The sequence below is a fragment of the Phoxinus phoxinus genome (assembly GCF_949152265.1).
Source record: "Phoxinus phoxinus genome assembly, chromosome: 23".
Taxonomy (NCBI): domain Eukaryota; kingdom Metazoa; phylum Chordata; class Actinopteri; order Cypriniformes; family Leuciscidae; genus Phoxinus; species Phoxinus phoxinus.
The window spans coordinates 8,471,014-8,485,131 of NC_136898.1; the positions used below are offsets into that span (position 1 = coordinate 8,471,014).

The 14,118-nt window shown below is 39.4% G+C and overlaps 1 protein-coding gene across 2 annotated transcripts; it reads right to left on the bottom strand.

Annotated features, from left to right (window-relative positions):
- Positions 1–6,538: 6,538 nt before the first annotated feature.
- On the bottom strand, positions 6,539–12,737 carry smyd4 (SET and MYND domain containing 4). Of its 2 annotated transcripts, none has more exons than XM_079600843.1 (10): positions 12,480–12,737; positions 12,119–12,263; positions 10,737–10,826; positions 9,640–10,612; positions 9,289–9,549; positions 9,031–9,203; positions 8,781–8,916; positions 8,581–8,697; positions 7,121–7,244; positions 6,539–7,028 (listed from the first exon to the last, which is right to left on the bottom strand). In XM_079600843.1, the coding sequence occupies exons 1-10, from the start codon at positions 12,611–12,613 to the stop codon at positions 6,899–6,901; spliced, it is 2,283 nt and encodes a 760-aa protein (XP_079456969.1). In that variant the 5' UTR covers positions 12,614–12,737; the 3' UTR covers positions 6,539–6,898. The 2 variants fall into 2 exon arrangements, with proteins under 2 accessions (XP_079456969.1, XP_079456970.1); XM_079600844.1 differs by having other exon boundaries at positions 6,712–7,028; positions 9,289–9,546.
- Between the last annotated feature and the right edge of the window lie 1,381 nt (positions 12,738–14,118).

The following is a 14,118-nucleotide window of genomic DNA, read 5'->3' on the forward strand; positions in this document are numbered from 1 at the left end:
GGACAAAAAGTTATGGAATTCAAGTTGATTCGTCAAACCGTTTTCGATAAACGCGCAAACAAATTTTATGTAGCGCTTGCGAAAACAGACATAAGGCTGTATCTCCGCATCGCTTAATCGTATTCAAACCAAACTTCCTACATGTCATCACAAGCATGACTTGAGGCTACATGCTGCGTTTCGGCGCAGCGCCACCTACTGGTCTGGAGATATGAAAAAAGGCTATTTTTGCTTATAACTTCTGAACGGTTTGTCCAAAAATCACAAAAGTGGTCTCGTTAGATTCAGGGCGTCATGTTGAGTTGACTGATATCCAATTTTTCCATATCGGCCATTTTGGCTGTCGGCCATTTTGAATTATGTGCTAAAATGCTGTATTTTATGAACGCATGAACGTATCGTTACGAAACTCAGTATGGGTCATCAGTACAAAGCCCTAAAGGTACTCAAAAGATTATGAGACAGCGCCACCTTTTGGTCAAAAGTTATAATGAAATTTCCAAAAATGCTAATAACTTTTGAATAAATTTGCCTATAGTAATGACACTGATCTCAATAGATTCCTTGGGTTATGCTGAAATCATAGATACCAATTTTGCCATAGTCAGCCAAACTTCCTGTCCGCCATCTTTATTTTCTTTTAAAACCTACTTTTTCGAACTCCTCCTAGACCGAACGTCCGATTTTCACCAAAATCGGATCGTGTCATCTCCAGACCGTGCCGAGTAAAAGTTATGGATTTCGTGTCGATAGACGAAACCGTTTTCGTATACCGCAGTGGCAAAGTTGAGGCATGATGCCAAAATGACTATTCAGGCTTTATATCTGCAATGCCTTGACAGATTGACACCAAACTTTGTATGTGTCATTGTCACTTCACTCTGACATTATCACATCAGTTTCGTAACTGCGCCACCTATTGGTCGAAAGTGATAATCATATTTTTAGTTAATGTATCAACCATTGTGCCAAAATTCATCTTTAAATGTCTTCAATTGCTCCTTGCTGCAGTGGGTCTCACACTCCCAGCCACTTTGGCATGTCTTGTCGTCTTGCTTGCGCTTGGCCCCGGTGATTGCTGCTTGCAGCTATATTTAGGGGCCAAGCACTGAAGGTGCGGGCACCTATTGTATCTGTTCCCGTTCTTATTCTTCTTTTTCTTCTTCCGACTGGGCGTCTATGGCAGCCTATAGAACCGTTTGCGGGAAACTTATGAAAATTGGCACAGTGATAGAGGACAGCCTGAACTATCACCATAGCAAATTTGGAGTCTCCAACTCATTCCCTCTAGCGCCACCAGCTGTCCAAAGTTTCACTCATGTTTATGCCAATAACTTTTGAACCACAAAGGGCTAGAAACAAAATTCTTTTTTCCTCTGATTCCTGAGCTCATGACGATTCGACTGCACCCTATGACGTCAGTTTCCGTCATAATAGTTTTCCCGCCATTTTGAATTTTCCGAAAAACCTACTTTTTCGAACTCCTCCTAGGCCGTTGCTCCGAATTTCACGAAAAATTAACCAGATCATCTCCAGACCTTGACGACCAAAAGTTATGGAATTCAAGTTGATTCGAATTACCGTTCTCGAATACCACGCAAATAAATTTTACGTAGCGCTTGCAAAAACAGACGTAAGGCTGTATCTCCACAACGCTTTATCGGATTCAGACCAAATTTGGTACATGTCATCACAAGCATGACCTGATGCTACATGCTGCGTTTCGGCGCAGCGCCACCTACTGGTCCGGAGATATTAAGAATTTATGTTTTTGCTTATAACTTCTGAACGGTTTGTCCAAAAATCACAAAAGTGGTCTCGTTAGATTCAGGGCGTCGTGCTGAGTTGACTGATATCCAATTTTCCCATATCGGTCATTTTGGCTGTCGGCCATTTTGAATTATGTGCTAAAATGCTGTATTTTATGAACGCATGAACGTATTGTTACGAAACTCAGTATGGGTAATCAGTACAACGCCCTAAAGGTACTCAAAAGATTATGAGACAGCGCCACCTTTTGGTCAAAAGTTATAATGAAATTTCCAAAAATGCTAATAACTTTTGAATAAATTTGCCTATAGTAATGACACTGATCTCAATAGATTCCTTGGGTTATGCTGAAAACATAGATACCAATTTTGCCATAGTCAGCCAAACTTCCTGTCCGCCATCTTTATTTTCTTTTAAAACCTACTTTTTCGAACTCCTCCTAGACCGAACGTCCAATTTTCACCAAAATCGGATCGTGTCATCTCCAGACCGTGCCGAGTAAAAGTTATGGATTTCGTGTTGATAGACGAAACCGTTTTTGTATACCGCAGTGGCAAAGTTGAGGCATGATGCCAAAATGACTATTCAGGCTTTATATCTGCAATGCCTTGACATATTGACACCAAACTTTGTAAGTGTCATTGTCACTTCACTCTGACCACATCACATTAGTTTCGTAATTGCGCCACCTATTGGTCGAAAGTGATAATCCATTAAATCATATTTTTAGTTACTGTATGTGATTTTTCAACAATTTTGCCAAAATTCATCTTTAAATGTCTTCAATTGCTTCTTGCTGCAGTTGGTCTCACGCTCCTAGCCACTTTGGCATGTGTTGTCGTCTTGCTTGCGCTTGGCCCCGGTGATTGCTGCTTGCAGCTATATTTAGGGGCCAAGCACTGAAGGTGCGGGCACCTATTGTATCTGTTCCCGTTCTTATTCTTCTTTTTCTTTTTCTTTTTCTTTTTCTTTTTCTTCCGACTGGGCGTCTATGGCAGCCTATAGAACCGTTTGCGGGAAACTTATACAAATTGGCACAGTGATAGAGGACAGCCTGAACTATCACCATAGCAAATTTGGAGTCTCCAACTCATTCCCTCTAGCGCCACCAGCTGTCCAAAGTTTCACTCATGTTTATGCTAATAACTTTTGAACCACAAGGGCTAGAAACAAAATTCTTTTTTCCTCTGATTCCTGAGCTCATGACGATTCGACTGGACCCTATGACGTCATTTTCCGTCATAATAGTTTTCCCGCCATTTTGAATTTTCCGAAAAACCTACTTTTTCGAACTCCTCCTAGGCCGTTGCTTCGAATTTCACGAAAAATGAACCAGATCATCTCCAGACCTTGACGACCAAAAGTTATGGAATTCAAGTTGATTCGAATTACCGTTCTCGAATACCGCGCAAATAAATTTTACGTAGCACTTGCAAAAACAGACGTAAGGCCGTATCTCCACAACGCTTTATCGGATTCAGACCAAATTTGGTACATGTCATCTCAAGCATGACCTGAGGCTACATGCTGCGTTTCGGCGCAGCGCCACCTACTGGTCCGGAGATATGACTAATTTATGTTTTTGCTTATAACTTCTGAACGGTTTGTCCAAAAATCACAAAAGTGGTCTCGTTAGATTCAGGGCGTCGTGTTGAGTTGACTGATATCCAATTTTCCCATATCGGCCATTTTGGCTGTCGGCCATTTTGAATTATGTGCTAAAATGCTGTATTTTATGAACGCATGAACGTATCGTTACGAAACTCAGTATGGGTCATCAGTACAACGCCCTAAAGGTACTCAAAAATGTATGAGACAGCGCCACCTTTTGGTCAAAAGTTATAATGAAATTTCCAAAAATGCTAATAACTTTTGAATAAATTTGCCTATAGTAATGACACTGATCTCAATAGATTCCTTGGGTTATGCTGAAAACATTGATACCAATTTCTTCATAGTCAGTCAAACTTCCTGTCCGCCATCTTTATTTTCTTTTAAAACCTACTTTTTCGAACTCCTCCTAGACCGAACGTCCGATTTTCACCAAAATTGGATCGTGTCATCTCCAGACCGTGCCGAGTAAAAGTTATGGATTTCGTGTCGATAGACGAAACCGTTTTTGTATACCGCAGTGGCAAAGTTGAGGCATGATGCCAAAATGACTATTCAGGCTTTATATCTGCAATGCCTTGACATATTGACACCAAACTTTGTATGTGTCATTGTCACTTCACTCTAACCACATCACATCAGTTTCGTAATTGCGCCACCTATTGGTCGAAAGTGATAATCATATTTTTAGTTATTGTATGTGATTTTTCAACCATTTTGCCAAAATTCATCTTCAAATGTCTTTAATTGCTCCTTGCTGCAGTGGGTCTCACACTCCCAGCCACTTTGGCATGTCTTGTCGTCTTGCTTGCGCTTGGCCCCGGTGATTGCTGCTTGCAGCTATATTTTTAATATAAATTAATAGATCCATGTTATAATTCCTGTCTTGTTTCCCCCTGTTTTGTGTTGAAGGACTTATGTTGAAGTGTATTCTGTTTCCATTGTTCCAGTGGTTCACTTTCTGTGTTTAGTTCCTATTTGCTTTCGTTTCCATTGCTACCTTGTTTGTTGCTATAGTGATTTATTACCCACACCTGTTTATTGTTAGCCCCTTGTTAACTTGTGTAAATAAGTCAAAATCTGCGTAATAGTTTTGTAAAAAGGTGTAATAATGGAACATCATTTTTAAAAAGTGATTTTTCACTATTATTTACAACAGGATTTGCATGGGCTTACATAAAATAATTTTCGTTATAAGAGACAATAAAAACAACTTTGTGCATCAAAACCATAGAATAAAATATGGACGTAGTGTCCGTGACGTCACCCGTAGGTTTCTGAAGAGCATTTTTGAAGCCTGAAGTGGGTGGAGCCGGCCGTCACCATCTTGGCTTCGCGTCACCGCTCGTCACTCCCGGATAACAGATTATGGGCAAAGAGGCGGAGCTGGGGAGCTTGGCTATCTGAAACCACGCCCACCTAGCTCGACATGATCGAGTTAGCTCAGGCTTGAGAGCTAATGCTATATGCTACTGACAGTACCAAGTCTGCGACTGCACAGGGCCTCACGCTAAAGTGAGGCCCTGTTGATGATGTAAAGCCAATTAAAAGTTCCTGTTTTTGCCCTTCTAAATATTATAATAGTTAAAAGACATGGCTACAAGTGAGACTGTGTATCGTGATTTTGTACTATTCTGCTTGTTCAAAATGTATTATGCAGTAACTTAATATTACTCCGAGAGAGTGTGTGTGACTGTGATTTATGTGCATACATGTCAGTCACTCTTTTTTTACAGTCTATGGTCCGTCAGCGCGACATCGCTCGTCAAGTTCGTAGAGAGCTTATTCAGTCCATTTTAAATTCTGATTTTGGTCTCCTCTCAATGGATGAACTCAAACTGTTGAATGAGTGATCTTGAGTCAAGTCCATGTAGTCATCCAATCTGGCTCTCATATGCTGATGAAATATATATTATAAACTTGACAGGTGATTTTCTTTATAAAAAAAATAGTTTGAATAGATAGGCAAGTTGGACAGAATTTTGTTTAATTTTCCCAAAAAAAAGATTATACTTTTTTTACACGATTTGTTACATTTAATTACCCGTAGCAGATTTTGACTCGTATATAGCGCTTGCGTTTCTCTTGTTGCTTTGCCAGTCGATGTTTGCTGTAGCGTGCAGATGGTGTGTGTCCGAATTTCTTGCTTTCCGTGTTCCATTGATATTGTTTTTTTTTCAATCCAATCAGGAAAAGAGTATCCCGTCATGATATACTATATATTCACATCACATCATTGTACATGAAAGTATTTAATTTATTTATTACTTATTTGCTGTAATTGATAAGCTACTTCAGATAAGCCCTCGAAGCCTATGATTAATCTCCCAAGGTATTAAATGTTAATCCCATTCCATAAAAAACGATATCATGAACATGCCCTTAAGCATAAAAAGTTATTTCTTATGGAGGTCACATATCCAGCCATGCTGATTATCTGCCCGTTGTGAGTCTGAACGGCCCTGAATGTCAACATGAGGTCACACACACAGTTCCTGCTCTCCTGAGATATATAATCTCATTATCCCCTGACTGTTAAACAGATTTACCGACCCAAAAACCTTGACCAGAGGCTCAAACCAACCACTGGAATAACGCCTTTCTAAACAGCATATACCCGAAAACCTCTCACAGGCTGGTGGTTGTAAGAGTGATGAAAGCGCTAAATCTACTGGCTTGGATTCCCCTTTACCAGCTGTTTTGAAGGAGAAGTATAGAGAAGAAGGTTTAATTCCTTGTGAGCACTGAGAACATCCCATGGGTTTCACTCAAGTTGTCTGAGAGCCCATTAGCTACATTAAATGTCAATGGAGTTCACTGGATTATTGAACCATTGTTCTTAAACATACAGCCGACCGTTTTGTATCAGTGTGTTGGTGTTTGGTGATACATTTCTTCTAACACATCTTAAGGGATCCCACTGTATAGGCATATGATAAACTAAATGTTTTAAGAGGTTCTCCTGCACTCCAATGTTGTGGAACATTAAATATGCAAGAGCACACGATTCTACTTTTTCTGTTTCTTGAGGGATACCATGATGCAATGGTGCAATATGAATTACAAGAAGCCTTTTATAATGTCAACTATCATGCTAAACTGGAATATGGAGTACAACCATCCCATAAAAAGAGATGCATTAGTTTTATTATTTTTTGGCTGAGTATTGGCACACAGAGCTGTGCTGTGTCTCATAAGCATGGTTGTATCTCCTCACTGTTGTTAAAGACCGCCACCTAGAGGTATGAAATAGTGTTTGCAAACTGCTATTACTGTTTCTCGAATTTAGGGTAAGGGATTAATGACAGATTTAAATGATGACAGATTAATGACAGTAGACATATTTCAATTTAATTGTATATTTCTACTTTTAAATGTAGGGGCATCAAGAACTCCAATAAAGTATCACATCGCATGTTAATTCTTGACTTTTAATACTACTGCACATATCTAAAAAAAAAAAAAAAAGGTTCAAAAGCATCACATTGTTTGAAAACACCATTCAGTTTTGGTTATTTCACAGCAGTCCTTGCAGACAGCGTTCCATTTCATGAAGCTCCTGTAGTTCTTCACAGCGAGGGCCACAGTGGAGAGAGAGGAGCCTATGGGCCCTGGGAATCACAGAGAGAGCCGCACCACAGTCTCCGCTGTCAAAGGAAAGAGGAGAACAACCGTTTTTGATCATAAACAAAAGTATAAGAAGTCTCATCGGATAGAGTTTTGAGAGTTGAGCTCTTACGCGTTAAAATGCAGCTGGGCTAATTTAAAAAGCTGTCGTCCAAGCTCAATGCTGTCCTCTCCGAATTGGGCCTGAACAGCAACAATGCTGCGCTTCAGATGGGATGCAGCCAGAATCCATTCACCTGTCAGTAAAATAATCTTAAAATCATACTTCACTCTTCACTGGTATGACTTTAGATGTTACTTATTTCATCAGTCAAAAGGCAATGTAGAACTACATATCTTACAATCTTAAAAAGTACAACAGCTTGTCACTGGGCGGTACCCTCAGCTATGTACCTTATCTACTCCAAGGTGCATATTAATACCTTGGCTAAGAGTTGTAATATGTACCCTTAGATCATACAGAACATATGTTCATACAGAATGTGTTTTTATAACTACACTGCTTTTCCATGGTTTTTCTATGTAAACAAATGCTAGACGGAAATGAGCATCTTGTGACACACCATTCTAAAAACAATTGACCGTTCGCAAAAGCCACGCCCCTTAGTTATTGTTACTACGCCCGTCAAACAATTGAGAACCAGACACATGGCTGGGTTGAGCTCCATACATTAAGTGATTGGTTTTGGAGTAATGCAGCAGACATATCCTCCAAGGCACGACAGAAAGTGTAGACAGAATAGCGCACGGGAGCACATGCACTAAACAGTTTTGTAAAATTATATATCAATCATTTTTATTTGATCATATATCATTTTACAAAACTGTTTTGCGCATGTGCTCCCGCGCGCGCTATTTCAGTCACAACACCGCAATCAGAGGACGCGCTGAAACCATCAACTATCCATGCTGTTCTCTTCATAACTCGTAGCCGACTGAGAAGGACATATTTGTGTAAATAAATAGTTGTGCAACTGCGCGAACTTTGTTTTGAAGTTTAATGTTTGAGTTCCAGAGAAATTTGTGACTGTGTACCTGTTAAACCACATCTAAGTTTCGTAATTAGTAAGTCCGTGCTTTTTCTCTTTTTTTCTCTCTTGTTTGCTGACTGATGAGGGGGCCGCAGTGCCGTAGTGAAACGGTGTTTGTACATGTAGCCTATTTTTTAATAATAGTTGCAAGCAATCATAAAATACAGCAAGTTTTAAGCCCGTGCAGACCTCACTGCCATAGACGCATCGTTTCACTATCTTGCTGAAATCGGAATGTTTGACGGAGGTCCTTCTCCTTAGTTACAGCTGCTGAGCTAGGATTGGACGAGAACCTTTCGAGGGCGGGGTTTTGCGAACGGTCAATTCCGCTCAATTTTTCACCTATAGTTTTTTTTTTCATTCCACTGCCCAGCATTGTGTTTTTAACCGCTAAAATGCGATCTGTGAGAAACTGCCCTTAAAAATACTACTATTTTAGGGAGTAAATAGGGTACTGTCCTAGTGATAAGCTGTTGTACCCCTAAAGGTTTTTTTTCTGAGAGTGTTAGGAACATGTGACACATACGGCTGTTGTTCTCACCTGTTGTGGCGTACACACGAGCGGTCGCATCTGCTAGCTCTCCTTGGAGAGGGTGAGTCTCTGTTAGGATGCTGTTTGCTTGAGAAGTAGCTGATTTTAGGATCTTTAGGGCTTTGTCTACAAGACATGGATACATATTATGGACATTTATGGATATCTAACATAGACAAAACAGTTTATGATGCATATTGAGGCAGTACCTAATATGTCTCTCTCCATGAGATGAAAGGCTTCATCCAAAAGACACTGTAAACCCTGAAGTCTGTTTTGAACATCGGCACTGGTGATCTGATGACCACAGGATGGCAAAGAGCACGTGTACCTATCCGTACGGGACTGAAATAGTATTAAATCATTTGTATGGCAAATGGTTCCTTTAGTAAATAAATGTGTTATACCAGCAATATCTCCAAATATTTAGATCAGTTGTACTTCTCTGCAAATGTTTACCTGAAGAGGCTTTTCACATTTCACACACTTCAGCCCAGGTGTTGCGTTTTCTTTTGCATTCTGGCTTCCTTCTGATAGGTCTGTCAGACAGGCTTGACAGTTACAATGGAAAAAGTACTGCTCCAGCAGGTGGCGCTGACGCTCCTTCACCTCCATTCTGCTACAGTGTGGGCCTGTGAAGAAATTATGACATAAAAAAAATATATATATATATTTCCAACCAACCAACCAACCTAAACCTGAATTCACATGTTTTACCATAACAGTGCAGAATCTCCTGTCCTGCATTAAGATGTTTTGAAGCGCGTACAGTGACCGTCACACCACAGTGAGAGCTCTCTGGATGGTCAATGTGACCTTCAGAACAACCGAACTGACTGAGCGGGTCATTCTGAAAGCCTGCAGTAAAGGAGATGCTTGTGTTTGGACTGCAGGAGTGGTTAAGCAGGCTGAGTACAGGAAAAATTGCTGTGGCAATTCGGATTTCACTACTGGACTGAACGGCCATGCCACTTTCTTCTGTAAGAAAAATGATCAACAATCATTCAAATTCATGAATCTAATGTATTGATTGGCAGTTTGAGTTCAAGCATGAGAGTTCTGTCGAACCTTTGACCCTAACAGCAGTGAGTGCTTGAGCGTTACACCTGAGCTGCATCATGTGTCTCAGAGCTGTGGCTCCTAGCATGCTCATCTCAGGCTGCCAGATTCCACTAACTCCTTCGTCCTTGCAAGATGCCCACATGTCCGGTGGGGGTCCACCTTGCAGCCTCCTATAAAGCACCGCCATGGTGATCGCCAATAAGAAGCGTGAGCCGGGTGAGTGTTGTGCCACATGTGGCAAAAGGCTGTAGATGCCCATGTACGAGTTGCCATGATAACAGTCGGTATGGTCTGAATCTTCTCTACAGTGGCCTCCAAGACTCAACTTGACTGGCGAATCACTTTTATAAGAGCTACATGTCACATGGTCTTCTTGTGAAAAGTCCGAAGCGTTTTTCTTCACCCTTTGAACTTCATTTTGTCCGGCTTTAAGGGCCAGTCTTAGTGCAAGATGTCCCAAAACCCCTACGGCCAACAGATCTGCACCAATTGGGCACTCCCATTGGTGCCAGCGCTCCCAAGCATCTTTTTGACAGCTCTCTCCACAGTACCGAGCGTAACTACAGTTTGGACAAGGCACAAAGCTCAATGATTGGCTCAGGCAGTGGTGACAGTGTCGGTCTTCAGTATCAAAAGTCTTTCCTTCCTTTTTGGTCTCTGTATTGAGTTTGGTACTTGGTATGAGTACATAACAGAAAGCCTCGTCCTCCAGCACCACCTCACCAGCCGGTTTATTTTCCGTGGCTATTATGTGGCGACCTTTCTCTGGACTGAAATAAACAGACACACCATGTGAAATACAAGTAGTAGAGTTTCTGCTTTTCTGGCATGGTGGTGTTTGATGATTTGTGGTTGGCATGTTGGATTTTTCAGGTTTTCTAAGTTGATTCAGGCATGCGGCTTGTCTAGTTCTCAGTTTGTCTTGCAGGTGGCTTGGGTAACCAGCCTCCAACGAACGTTGAATATCCTGAAGACATTCCTGAGGGAAAAAAAGATAATCACTTAAACTCATATAGATGTGTCAGTGTTGCACCAAACAATTTGGCTTGTTTTTATTTAAATGCTTCCAAAAAAAAAGAAAAGAGCACAAGACAGACTCTTACTCTGTAGAGGCCATGGTAAAAGAGGGCTGCAGAACGGTTAGCATAGCACAAGGATAGCTCTTCTGTATTCTTGTCTGCATTGCAAACGCCCTGAAACATCAGAGAGAATGGGAATATATCATGATAACAGTACAACCTGCCATTTTAAATCCAAACCATTTTTTAGCAAAAAAACATTGAGCTCAAACCATCATAAAACGTATTCTGAACCAGTGCTTAACTTTATTCAAAAGATGTCCTAGTACCTCAATCTTAACGGTTTCAAGATGGATTGCTCACCATCAGATTGTGTTGCCCCATGTTTCTTATACAAGGAGGAGTTTCTAATATCTATCAACCTAATACTGGCCATATCCATCCTCATGCAGGAAAGAATCAAACAGTTGGACAGAGGCTGTTATATGCTGCGCCATTCTGTATTCTTTTTGCGTTTTGCCCTCAATTACCGTAAATATATTTGTTCAAGGTAACCTGTGTCGAGTGCATCCTTACAACACAGTAGGTTACACCATGTTTCTTATACATACCTTACAACGCATCAATCTGTATTATTCAGATTTCAGAATGAGCATTTTGACATTTATAATAGGCCTACATATTTGATGCCTTGTCCATCCTCTGATCTGTTCGCTACTGCAATGAACATCAACGTAATGCTTACACTTTTAATACGCAGGGGAAATTCCTGACTTTAAATAAATAATCATTTACATACTTAGGACATTTGCGCTGCAAGAATGTACAGGGAGACTGGTAATGTTTACTCATTGAAATCAGATTTAATTTCCTATTAATTCAATAGAATGCCTGGGAACCCCAATATGGCACAGAAGAAGTAAGAAGTCTGATAAATCGCAGTTTACTTTAAAAATGATATAAGTATAGGCTTATTAAATATAATGTTGCATAGCAATAATTTACCATTTTCCATTTATTAATTTTATAATGATACTGTTATTGACCTTGATAATACTTGGTAGCGAAAACAAAGACAGGTAGTTTTGCCAAACCCAACCGTCACCAATCGGGCGGAATCGCAAAAAAATCTGTTATCAAACAGGTTTCCAGAACCCTCGAGGTTTCCTGCTCTCTCTGGCTGTCATTGGTCAGACAAGCACATAACCCCGCCCCAAACTCACGCTATTGGTTGAGCCACAGTTGGTTACTTAAAATCGAGCAATGGCGTGATAGTGCAACAAAATTGATACTTTTAAAGGAAATCAACGCGGATTATGCACATTAAGGAATAATAGTAACAAATCAGGAATATAGTGCTTTAATCATACACAAAAAAGTGAAATAACAAAGAAAATCACACACATCAAATGTATTTAAGTATAATTATTAAACGAAGCAGGTATTTAGATCGCGTATTTCCTTACCTTGGAGTAATATAGTGCTGCGACAGTGTAATCCTTCACTTTGAAGCTGAGGTTACCTTGCTGTCTAAACTCAGATGCCCTCTCAGGAGACTTTTTCACGGAGTACTTCTCAGAGATTCTGGAGAAAGTGTTGAGATCTTCTGGGCTGAAATATGAACAAATGACAAAAGGTATGTAGAATATTTATTTTTATTTAGAAACATAGCCAACAGCTGATATTGAAATATTTGTAAATTGTTCACACTATATTGAATATCTCAAATACAAACTAGTGCAGCAACGTACAAAGGCAGATTAGTATCATATTATCTAAAATAATTTAAGCGATTTTGTAAACCGCTCCAGAGTGCAATAAACTGACCCTAACATTGACAGCCCGTGGCTGAATATCGCATCTATATCTGTCAGAAGGCAGAAGCCTTCAGTTCCTTCAGATCTCATTTCCGTCCTTTTCTGCTCGACATGCCGAACCCACTCTGGACAGGGAAGATCCATTAAAAAATACGCTAAAAAGATACCTATTAACCGAAAAAGTATAGGTACGAAATTGTTTAAACACTTTGGATTTGACGGCAATAAAGTGACTTCCTGTTAAAACTTTTATCAATCTTCAAAATACAGGCCCTGGCAAGCTGCTTGTTTAAAATAATAATAATAATAATTTAATTAAATGTAGCTATAAATAAATAAAATAGTTATTAAAAGGGGGAATATAAATGAGTTTACATGTTGGATTGATGTACGTTTTAGCCTTTTTAATTTAGATTGTAGATTATTTTAATATATTCATGATAAATTATTAATTTAAATACTTATATGTCGTCTGCTGCCTCCTTGGAAGTTTGTTGATATATTTTTTCTTGTTTTTCCCTTTATTCATCAACTCAGCACTCAGATTAATTAAATGATGTCTCTTTGAAAGCAGAGATGCAGTAAGAATCACTGGCGGAAGGGAGGTGCATTATTTTCCCCAGTAGGTGGCGACATTGTTCCACGTTACAATCTTCTCTTTAAAAAACACTCCTCTCAGGGACATAAAGCAGGTGTACATAGCTATGTTGTCGCCACGAATTTTGTTCTTTTAATATCTCTTTCTGTTGGTCAAGCTCTCTGGGAACTTCATTAGCTATTGTATCTCCAGGGGGAATACATTTACTGTTTAAAGAGTCAGTTCTGTCACAAAACGCCTATTTACAACCCCAATGCTTTCAGATTAGGTCTAATGCAGATAGTCCATTGAAAATTAGATGTAGTCCTGGACACTATTATAAATACAGCGTTTAATCAATGTCGAAAGAATTTGAATCTCCTTCATATGGATTTATAGGATTTGTTCTTTGGTTTGCTGTGAGAAATTATCCTCTGAAAAAAATAGCTCTTTTTATGAAATTAATAAGCATGTGCAAAAGGAGAACTGCTATACAACATTGAAAAGGAAGAAATACCATTTAATTCATAAATATATAATGACATATAGCATACATTTTCCTATACAGCTCATAAATACTTTACATAAAATACATATTTTTATAAATATACATATACATATAAATACATAAAGGCTGCAAAAATTTTAAATAAAAAGGATTTAATTTTGTTTATAACTTGGTTTCACTTTATGTGTCTCCATGTCTGCATATGAATATTAATGTTGTGTTGTATCTGTAAAGCAGCTGCTTCTGTGAGGTCCTGGGGGATGGTGCTTATCACACATATTGCTCTATAAGAGCTTTATGTTCTACTGTTTTGTTTCATATTTGTGTCTCAAAAGCTGCTATTAATGCACCCTGTGATCTAGGGCACTTCTAGAATCTTGTATTTTCATGACTGTCTTTGTTGTTGCCTGTGGGTGGAATGTTTTCCAAGAACGTAACTTGCTTTCTGATATTTTACCTTCTTTCTGAAGAGTTGTCTTTATTTTACCACTCTTAAGTTTAATATGATGCAATTCACACTGCCTCTTGAATTCTATGGAATGAAACTTGCTATCAGCTCATACT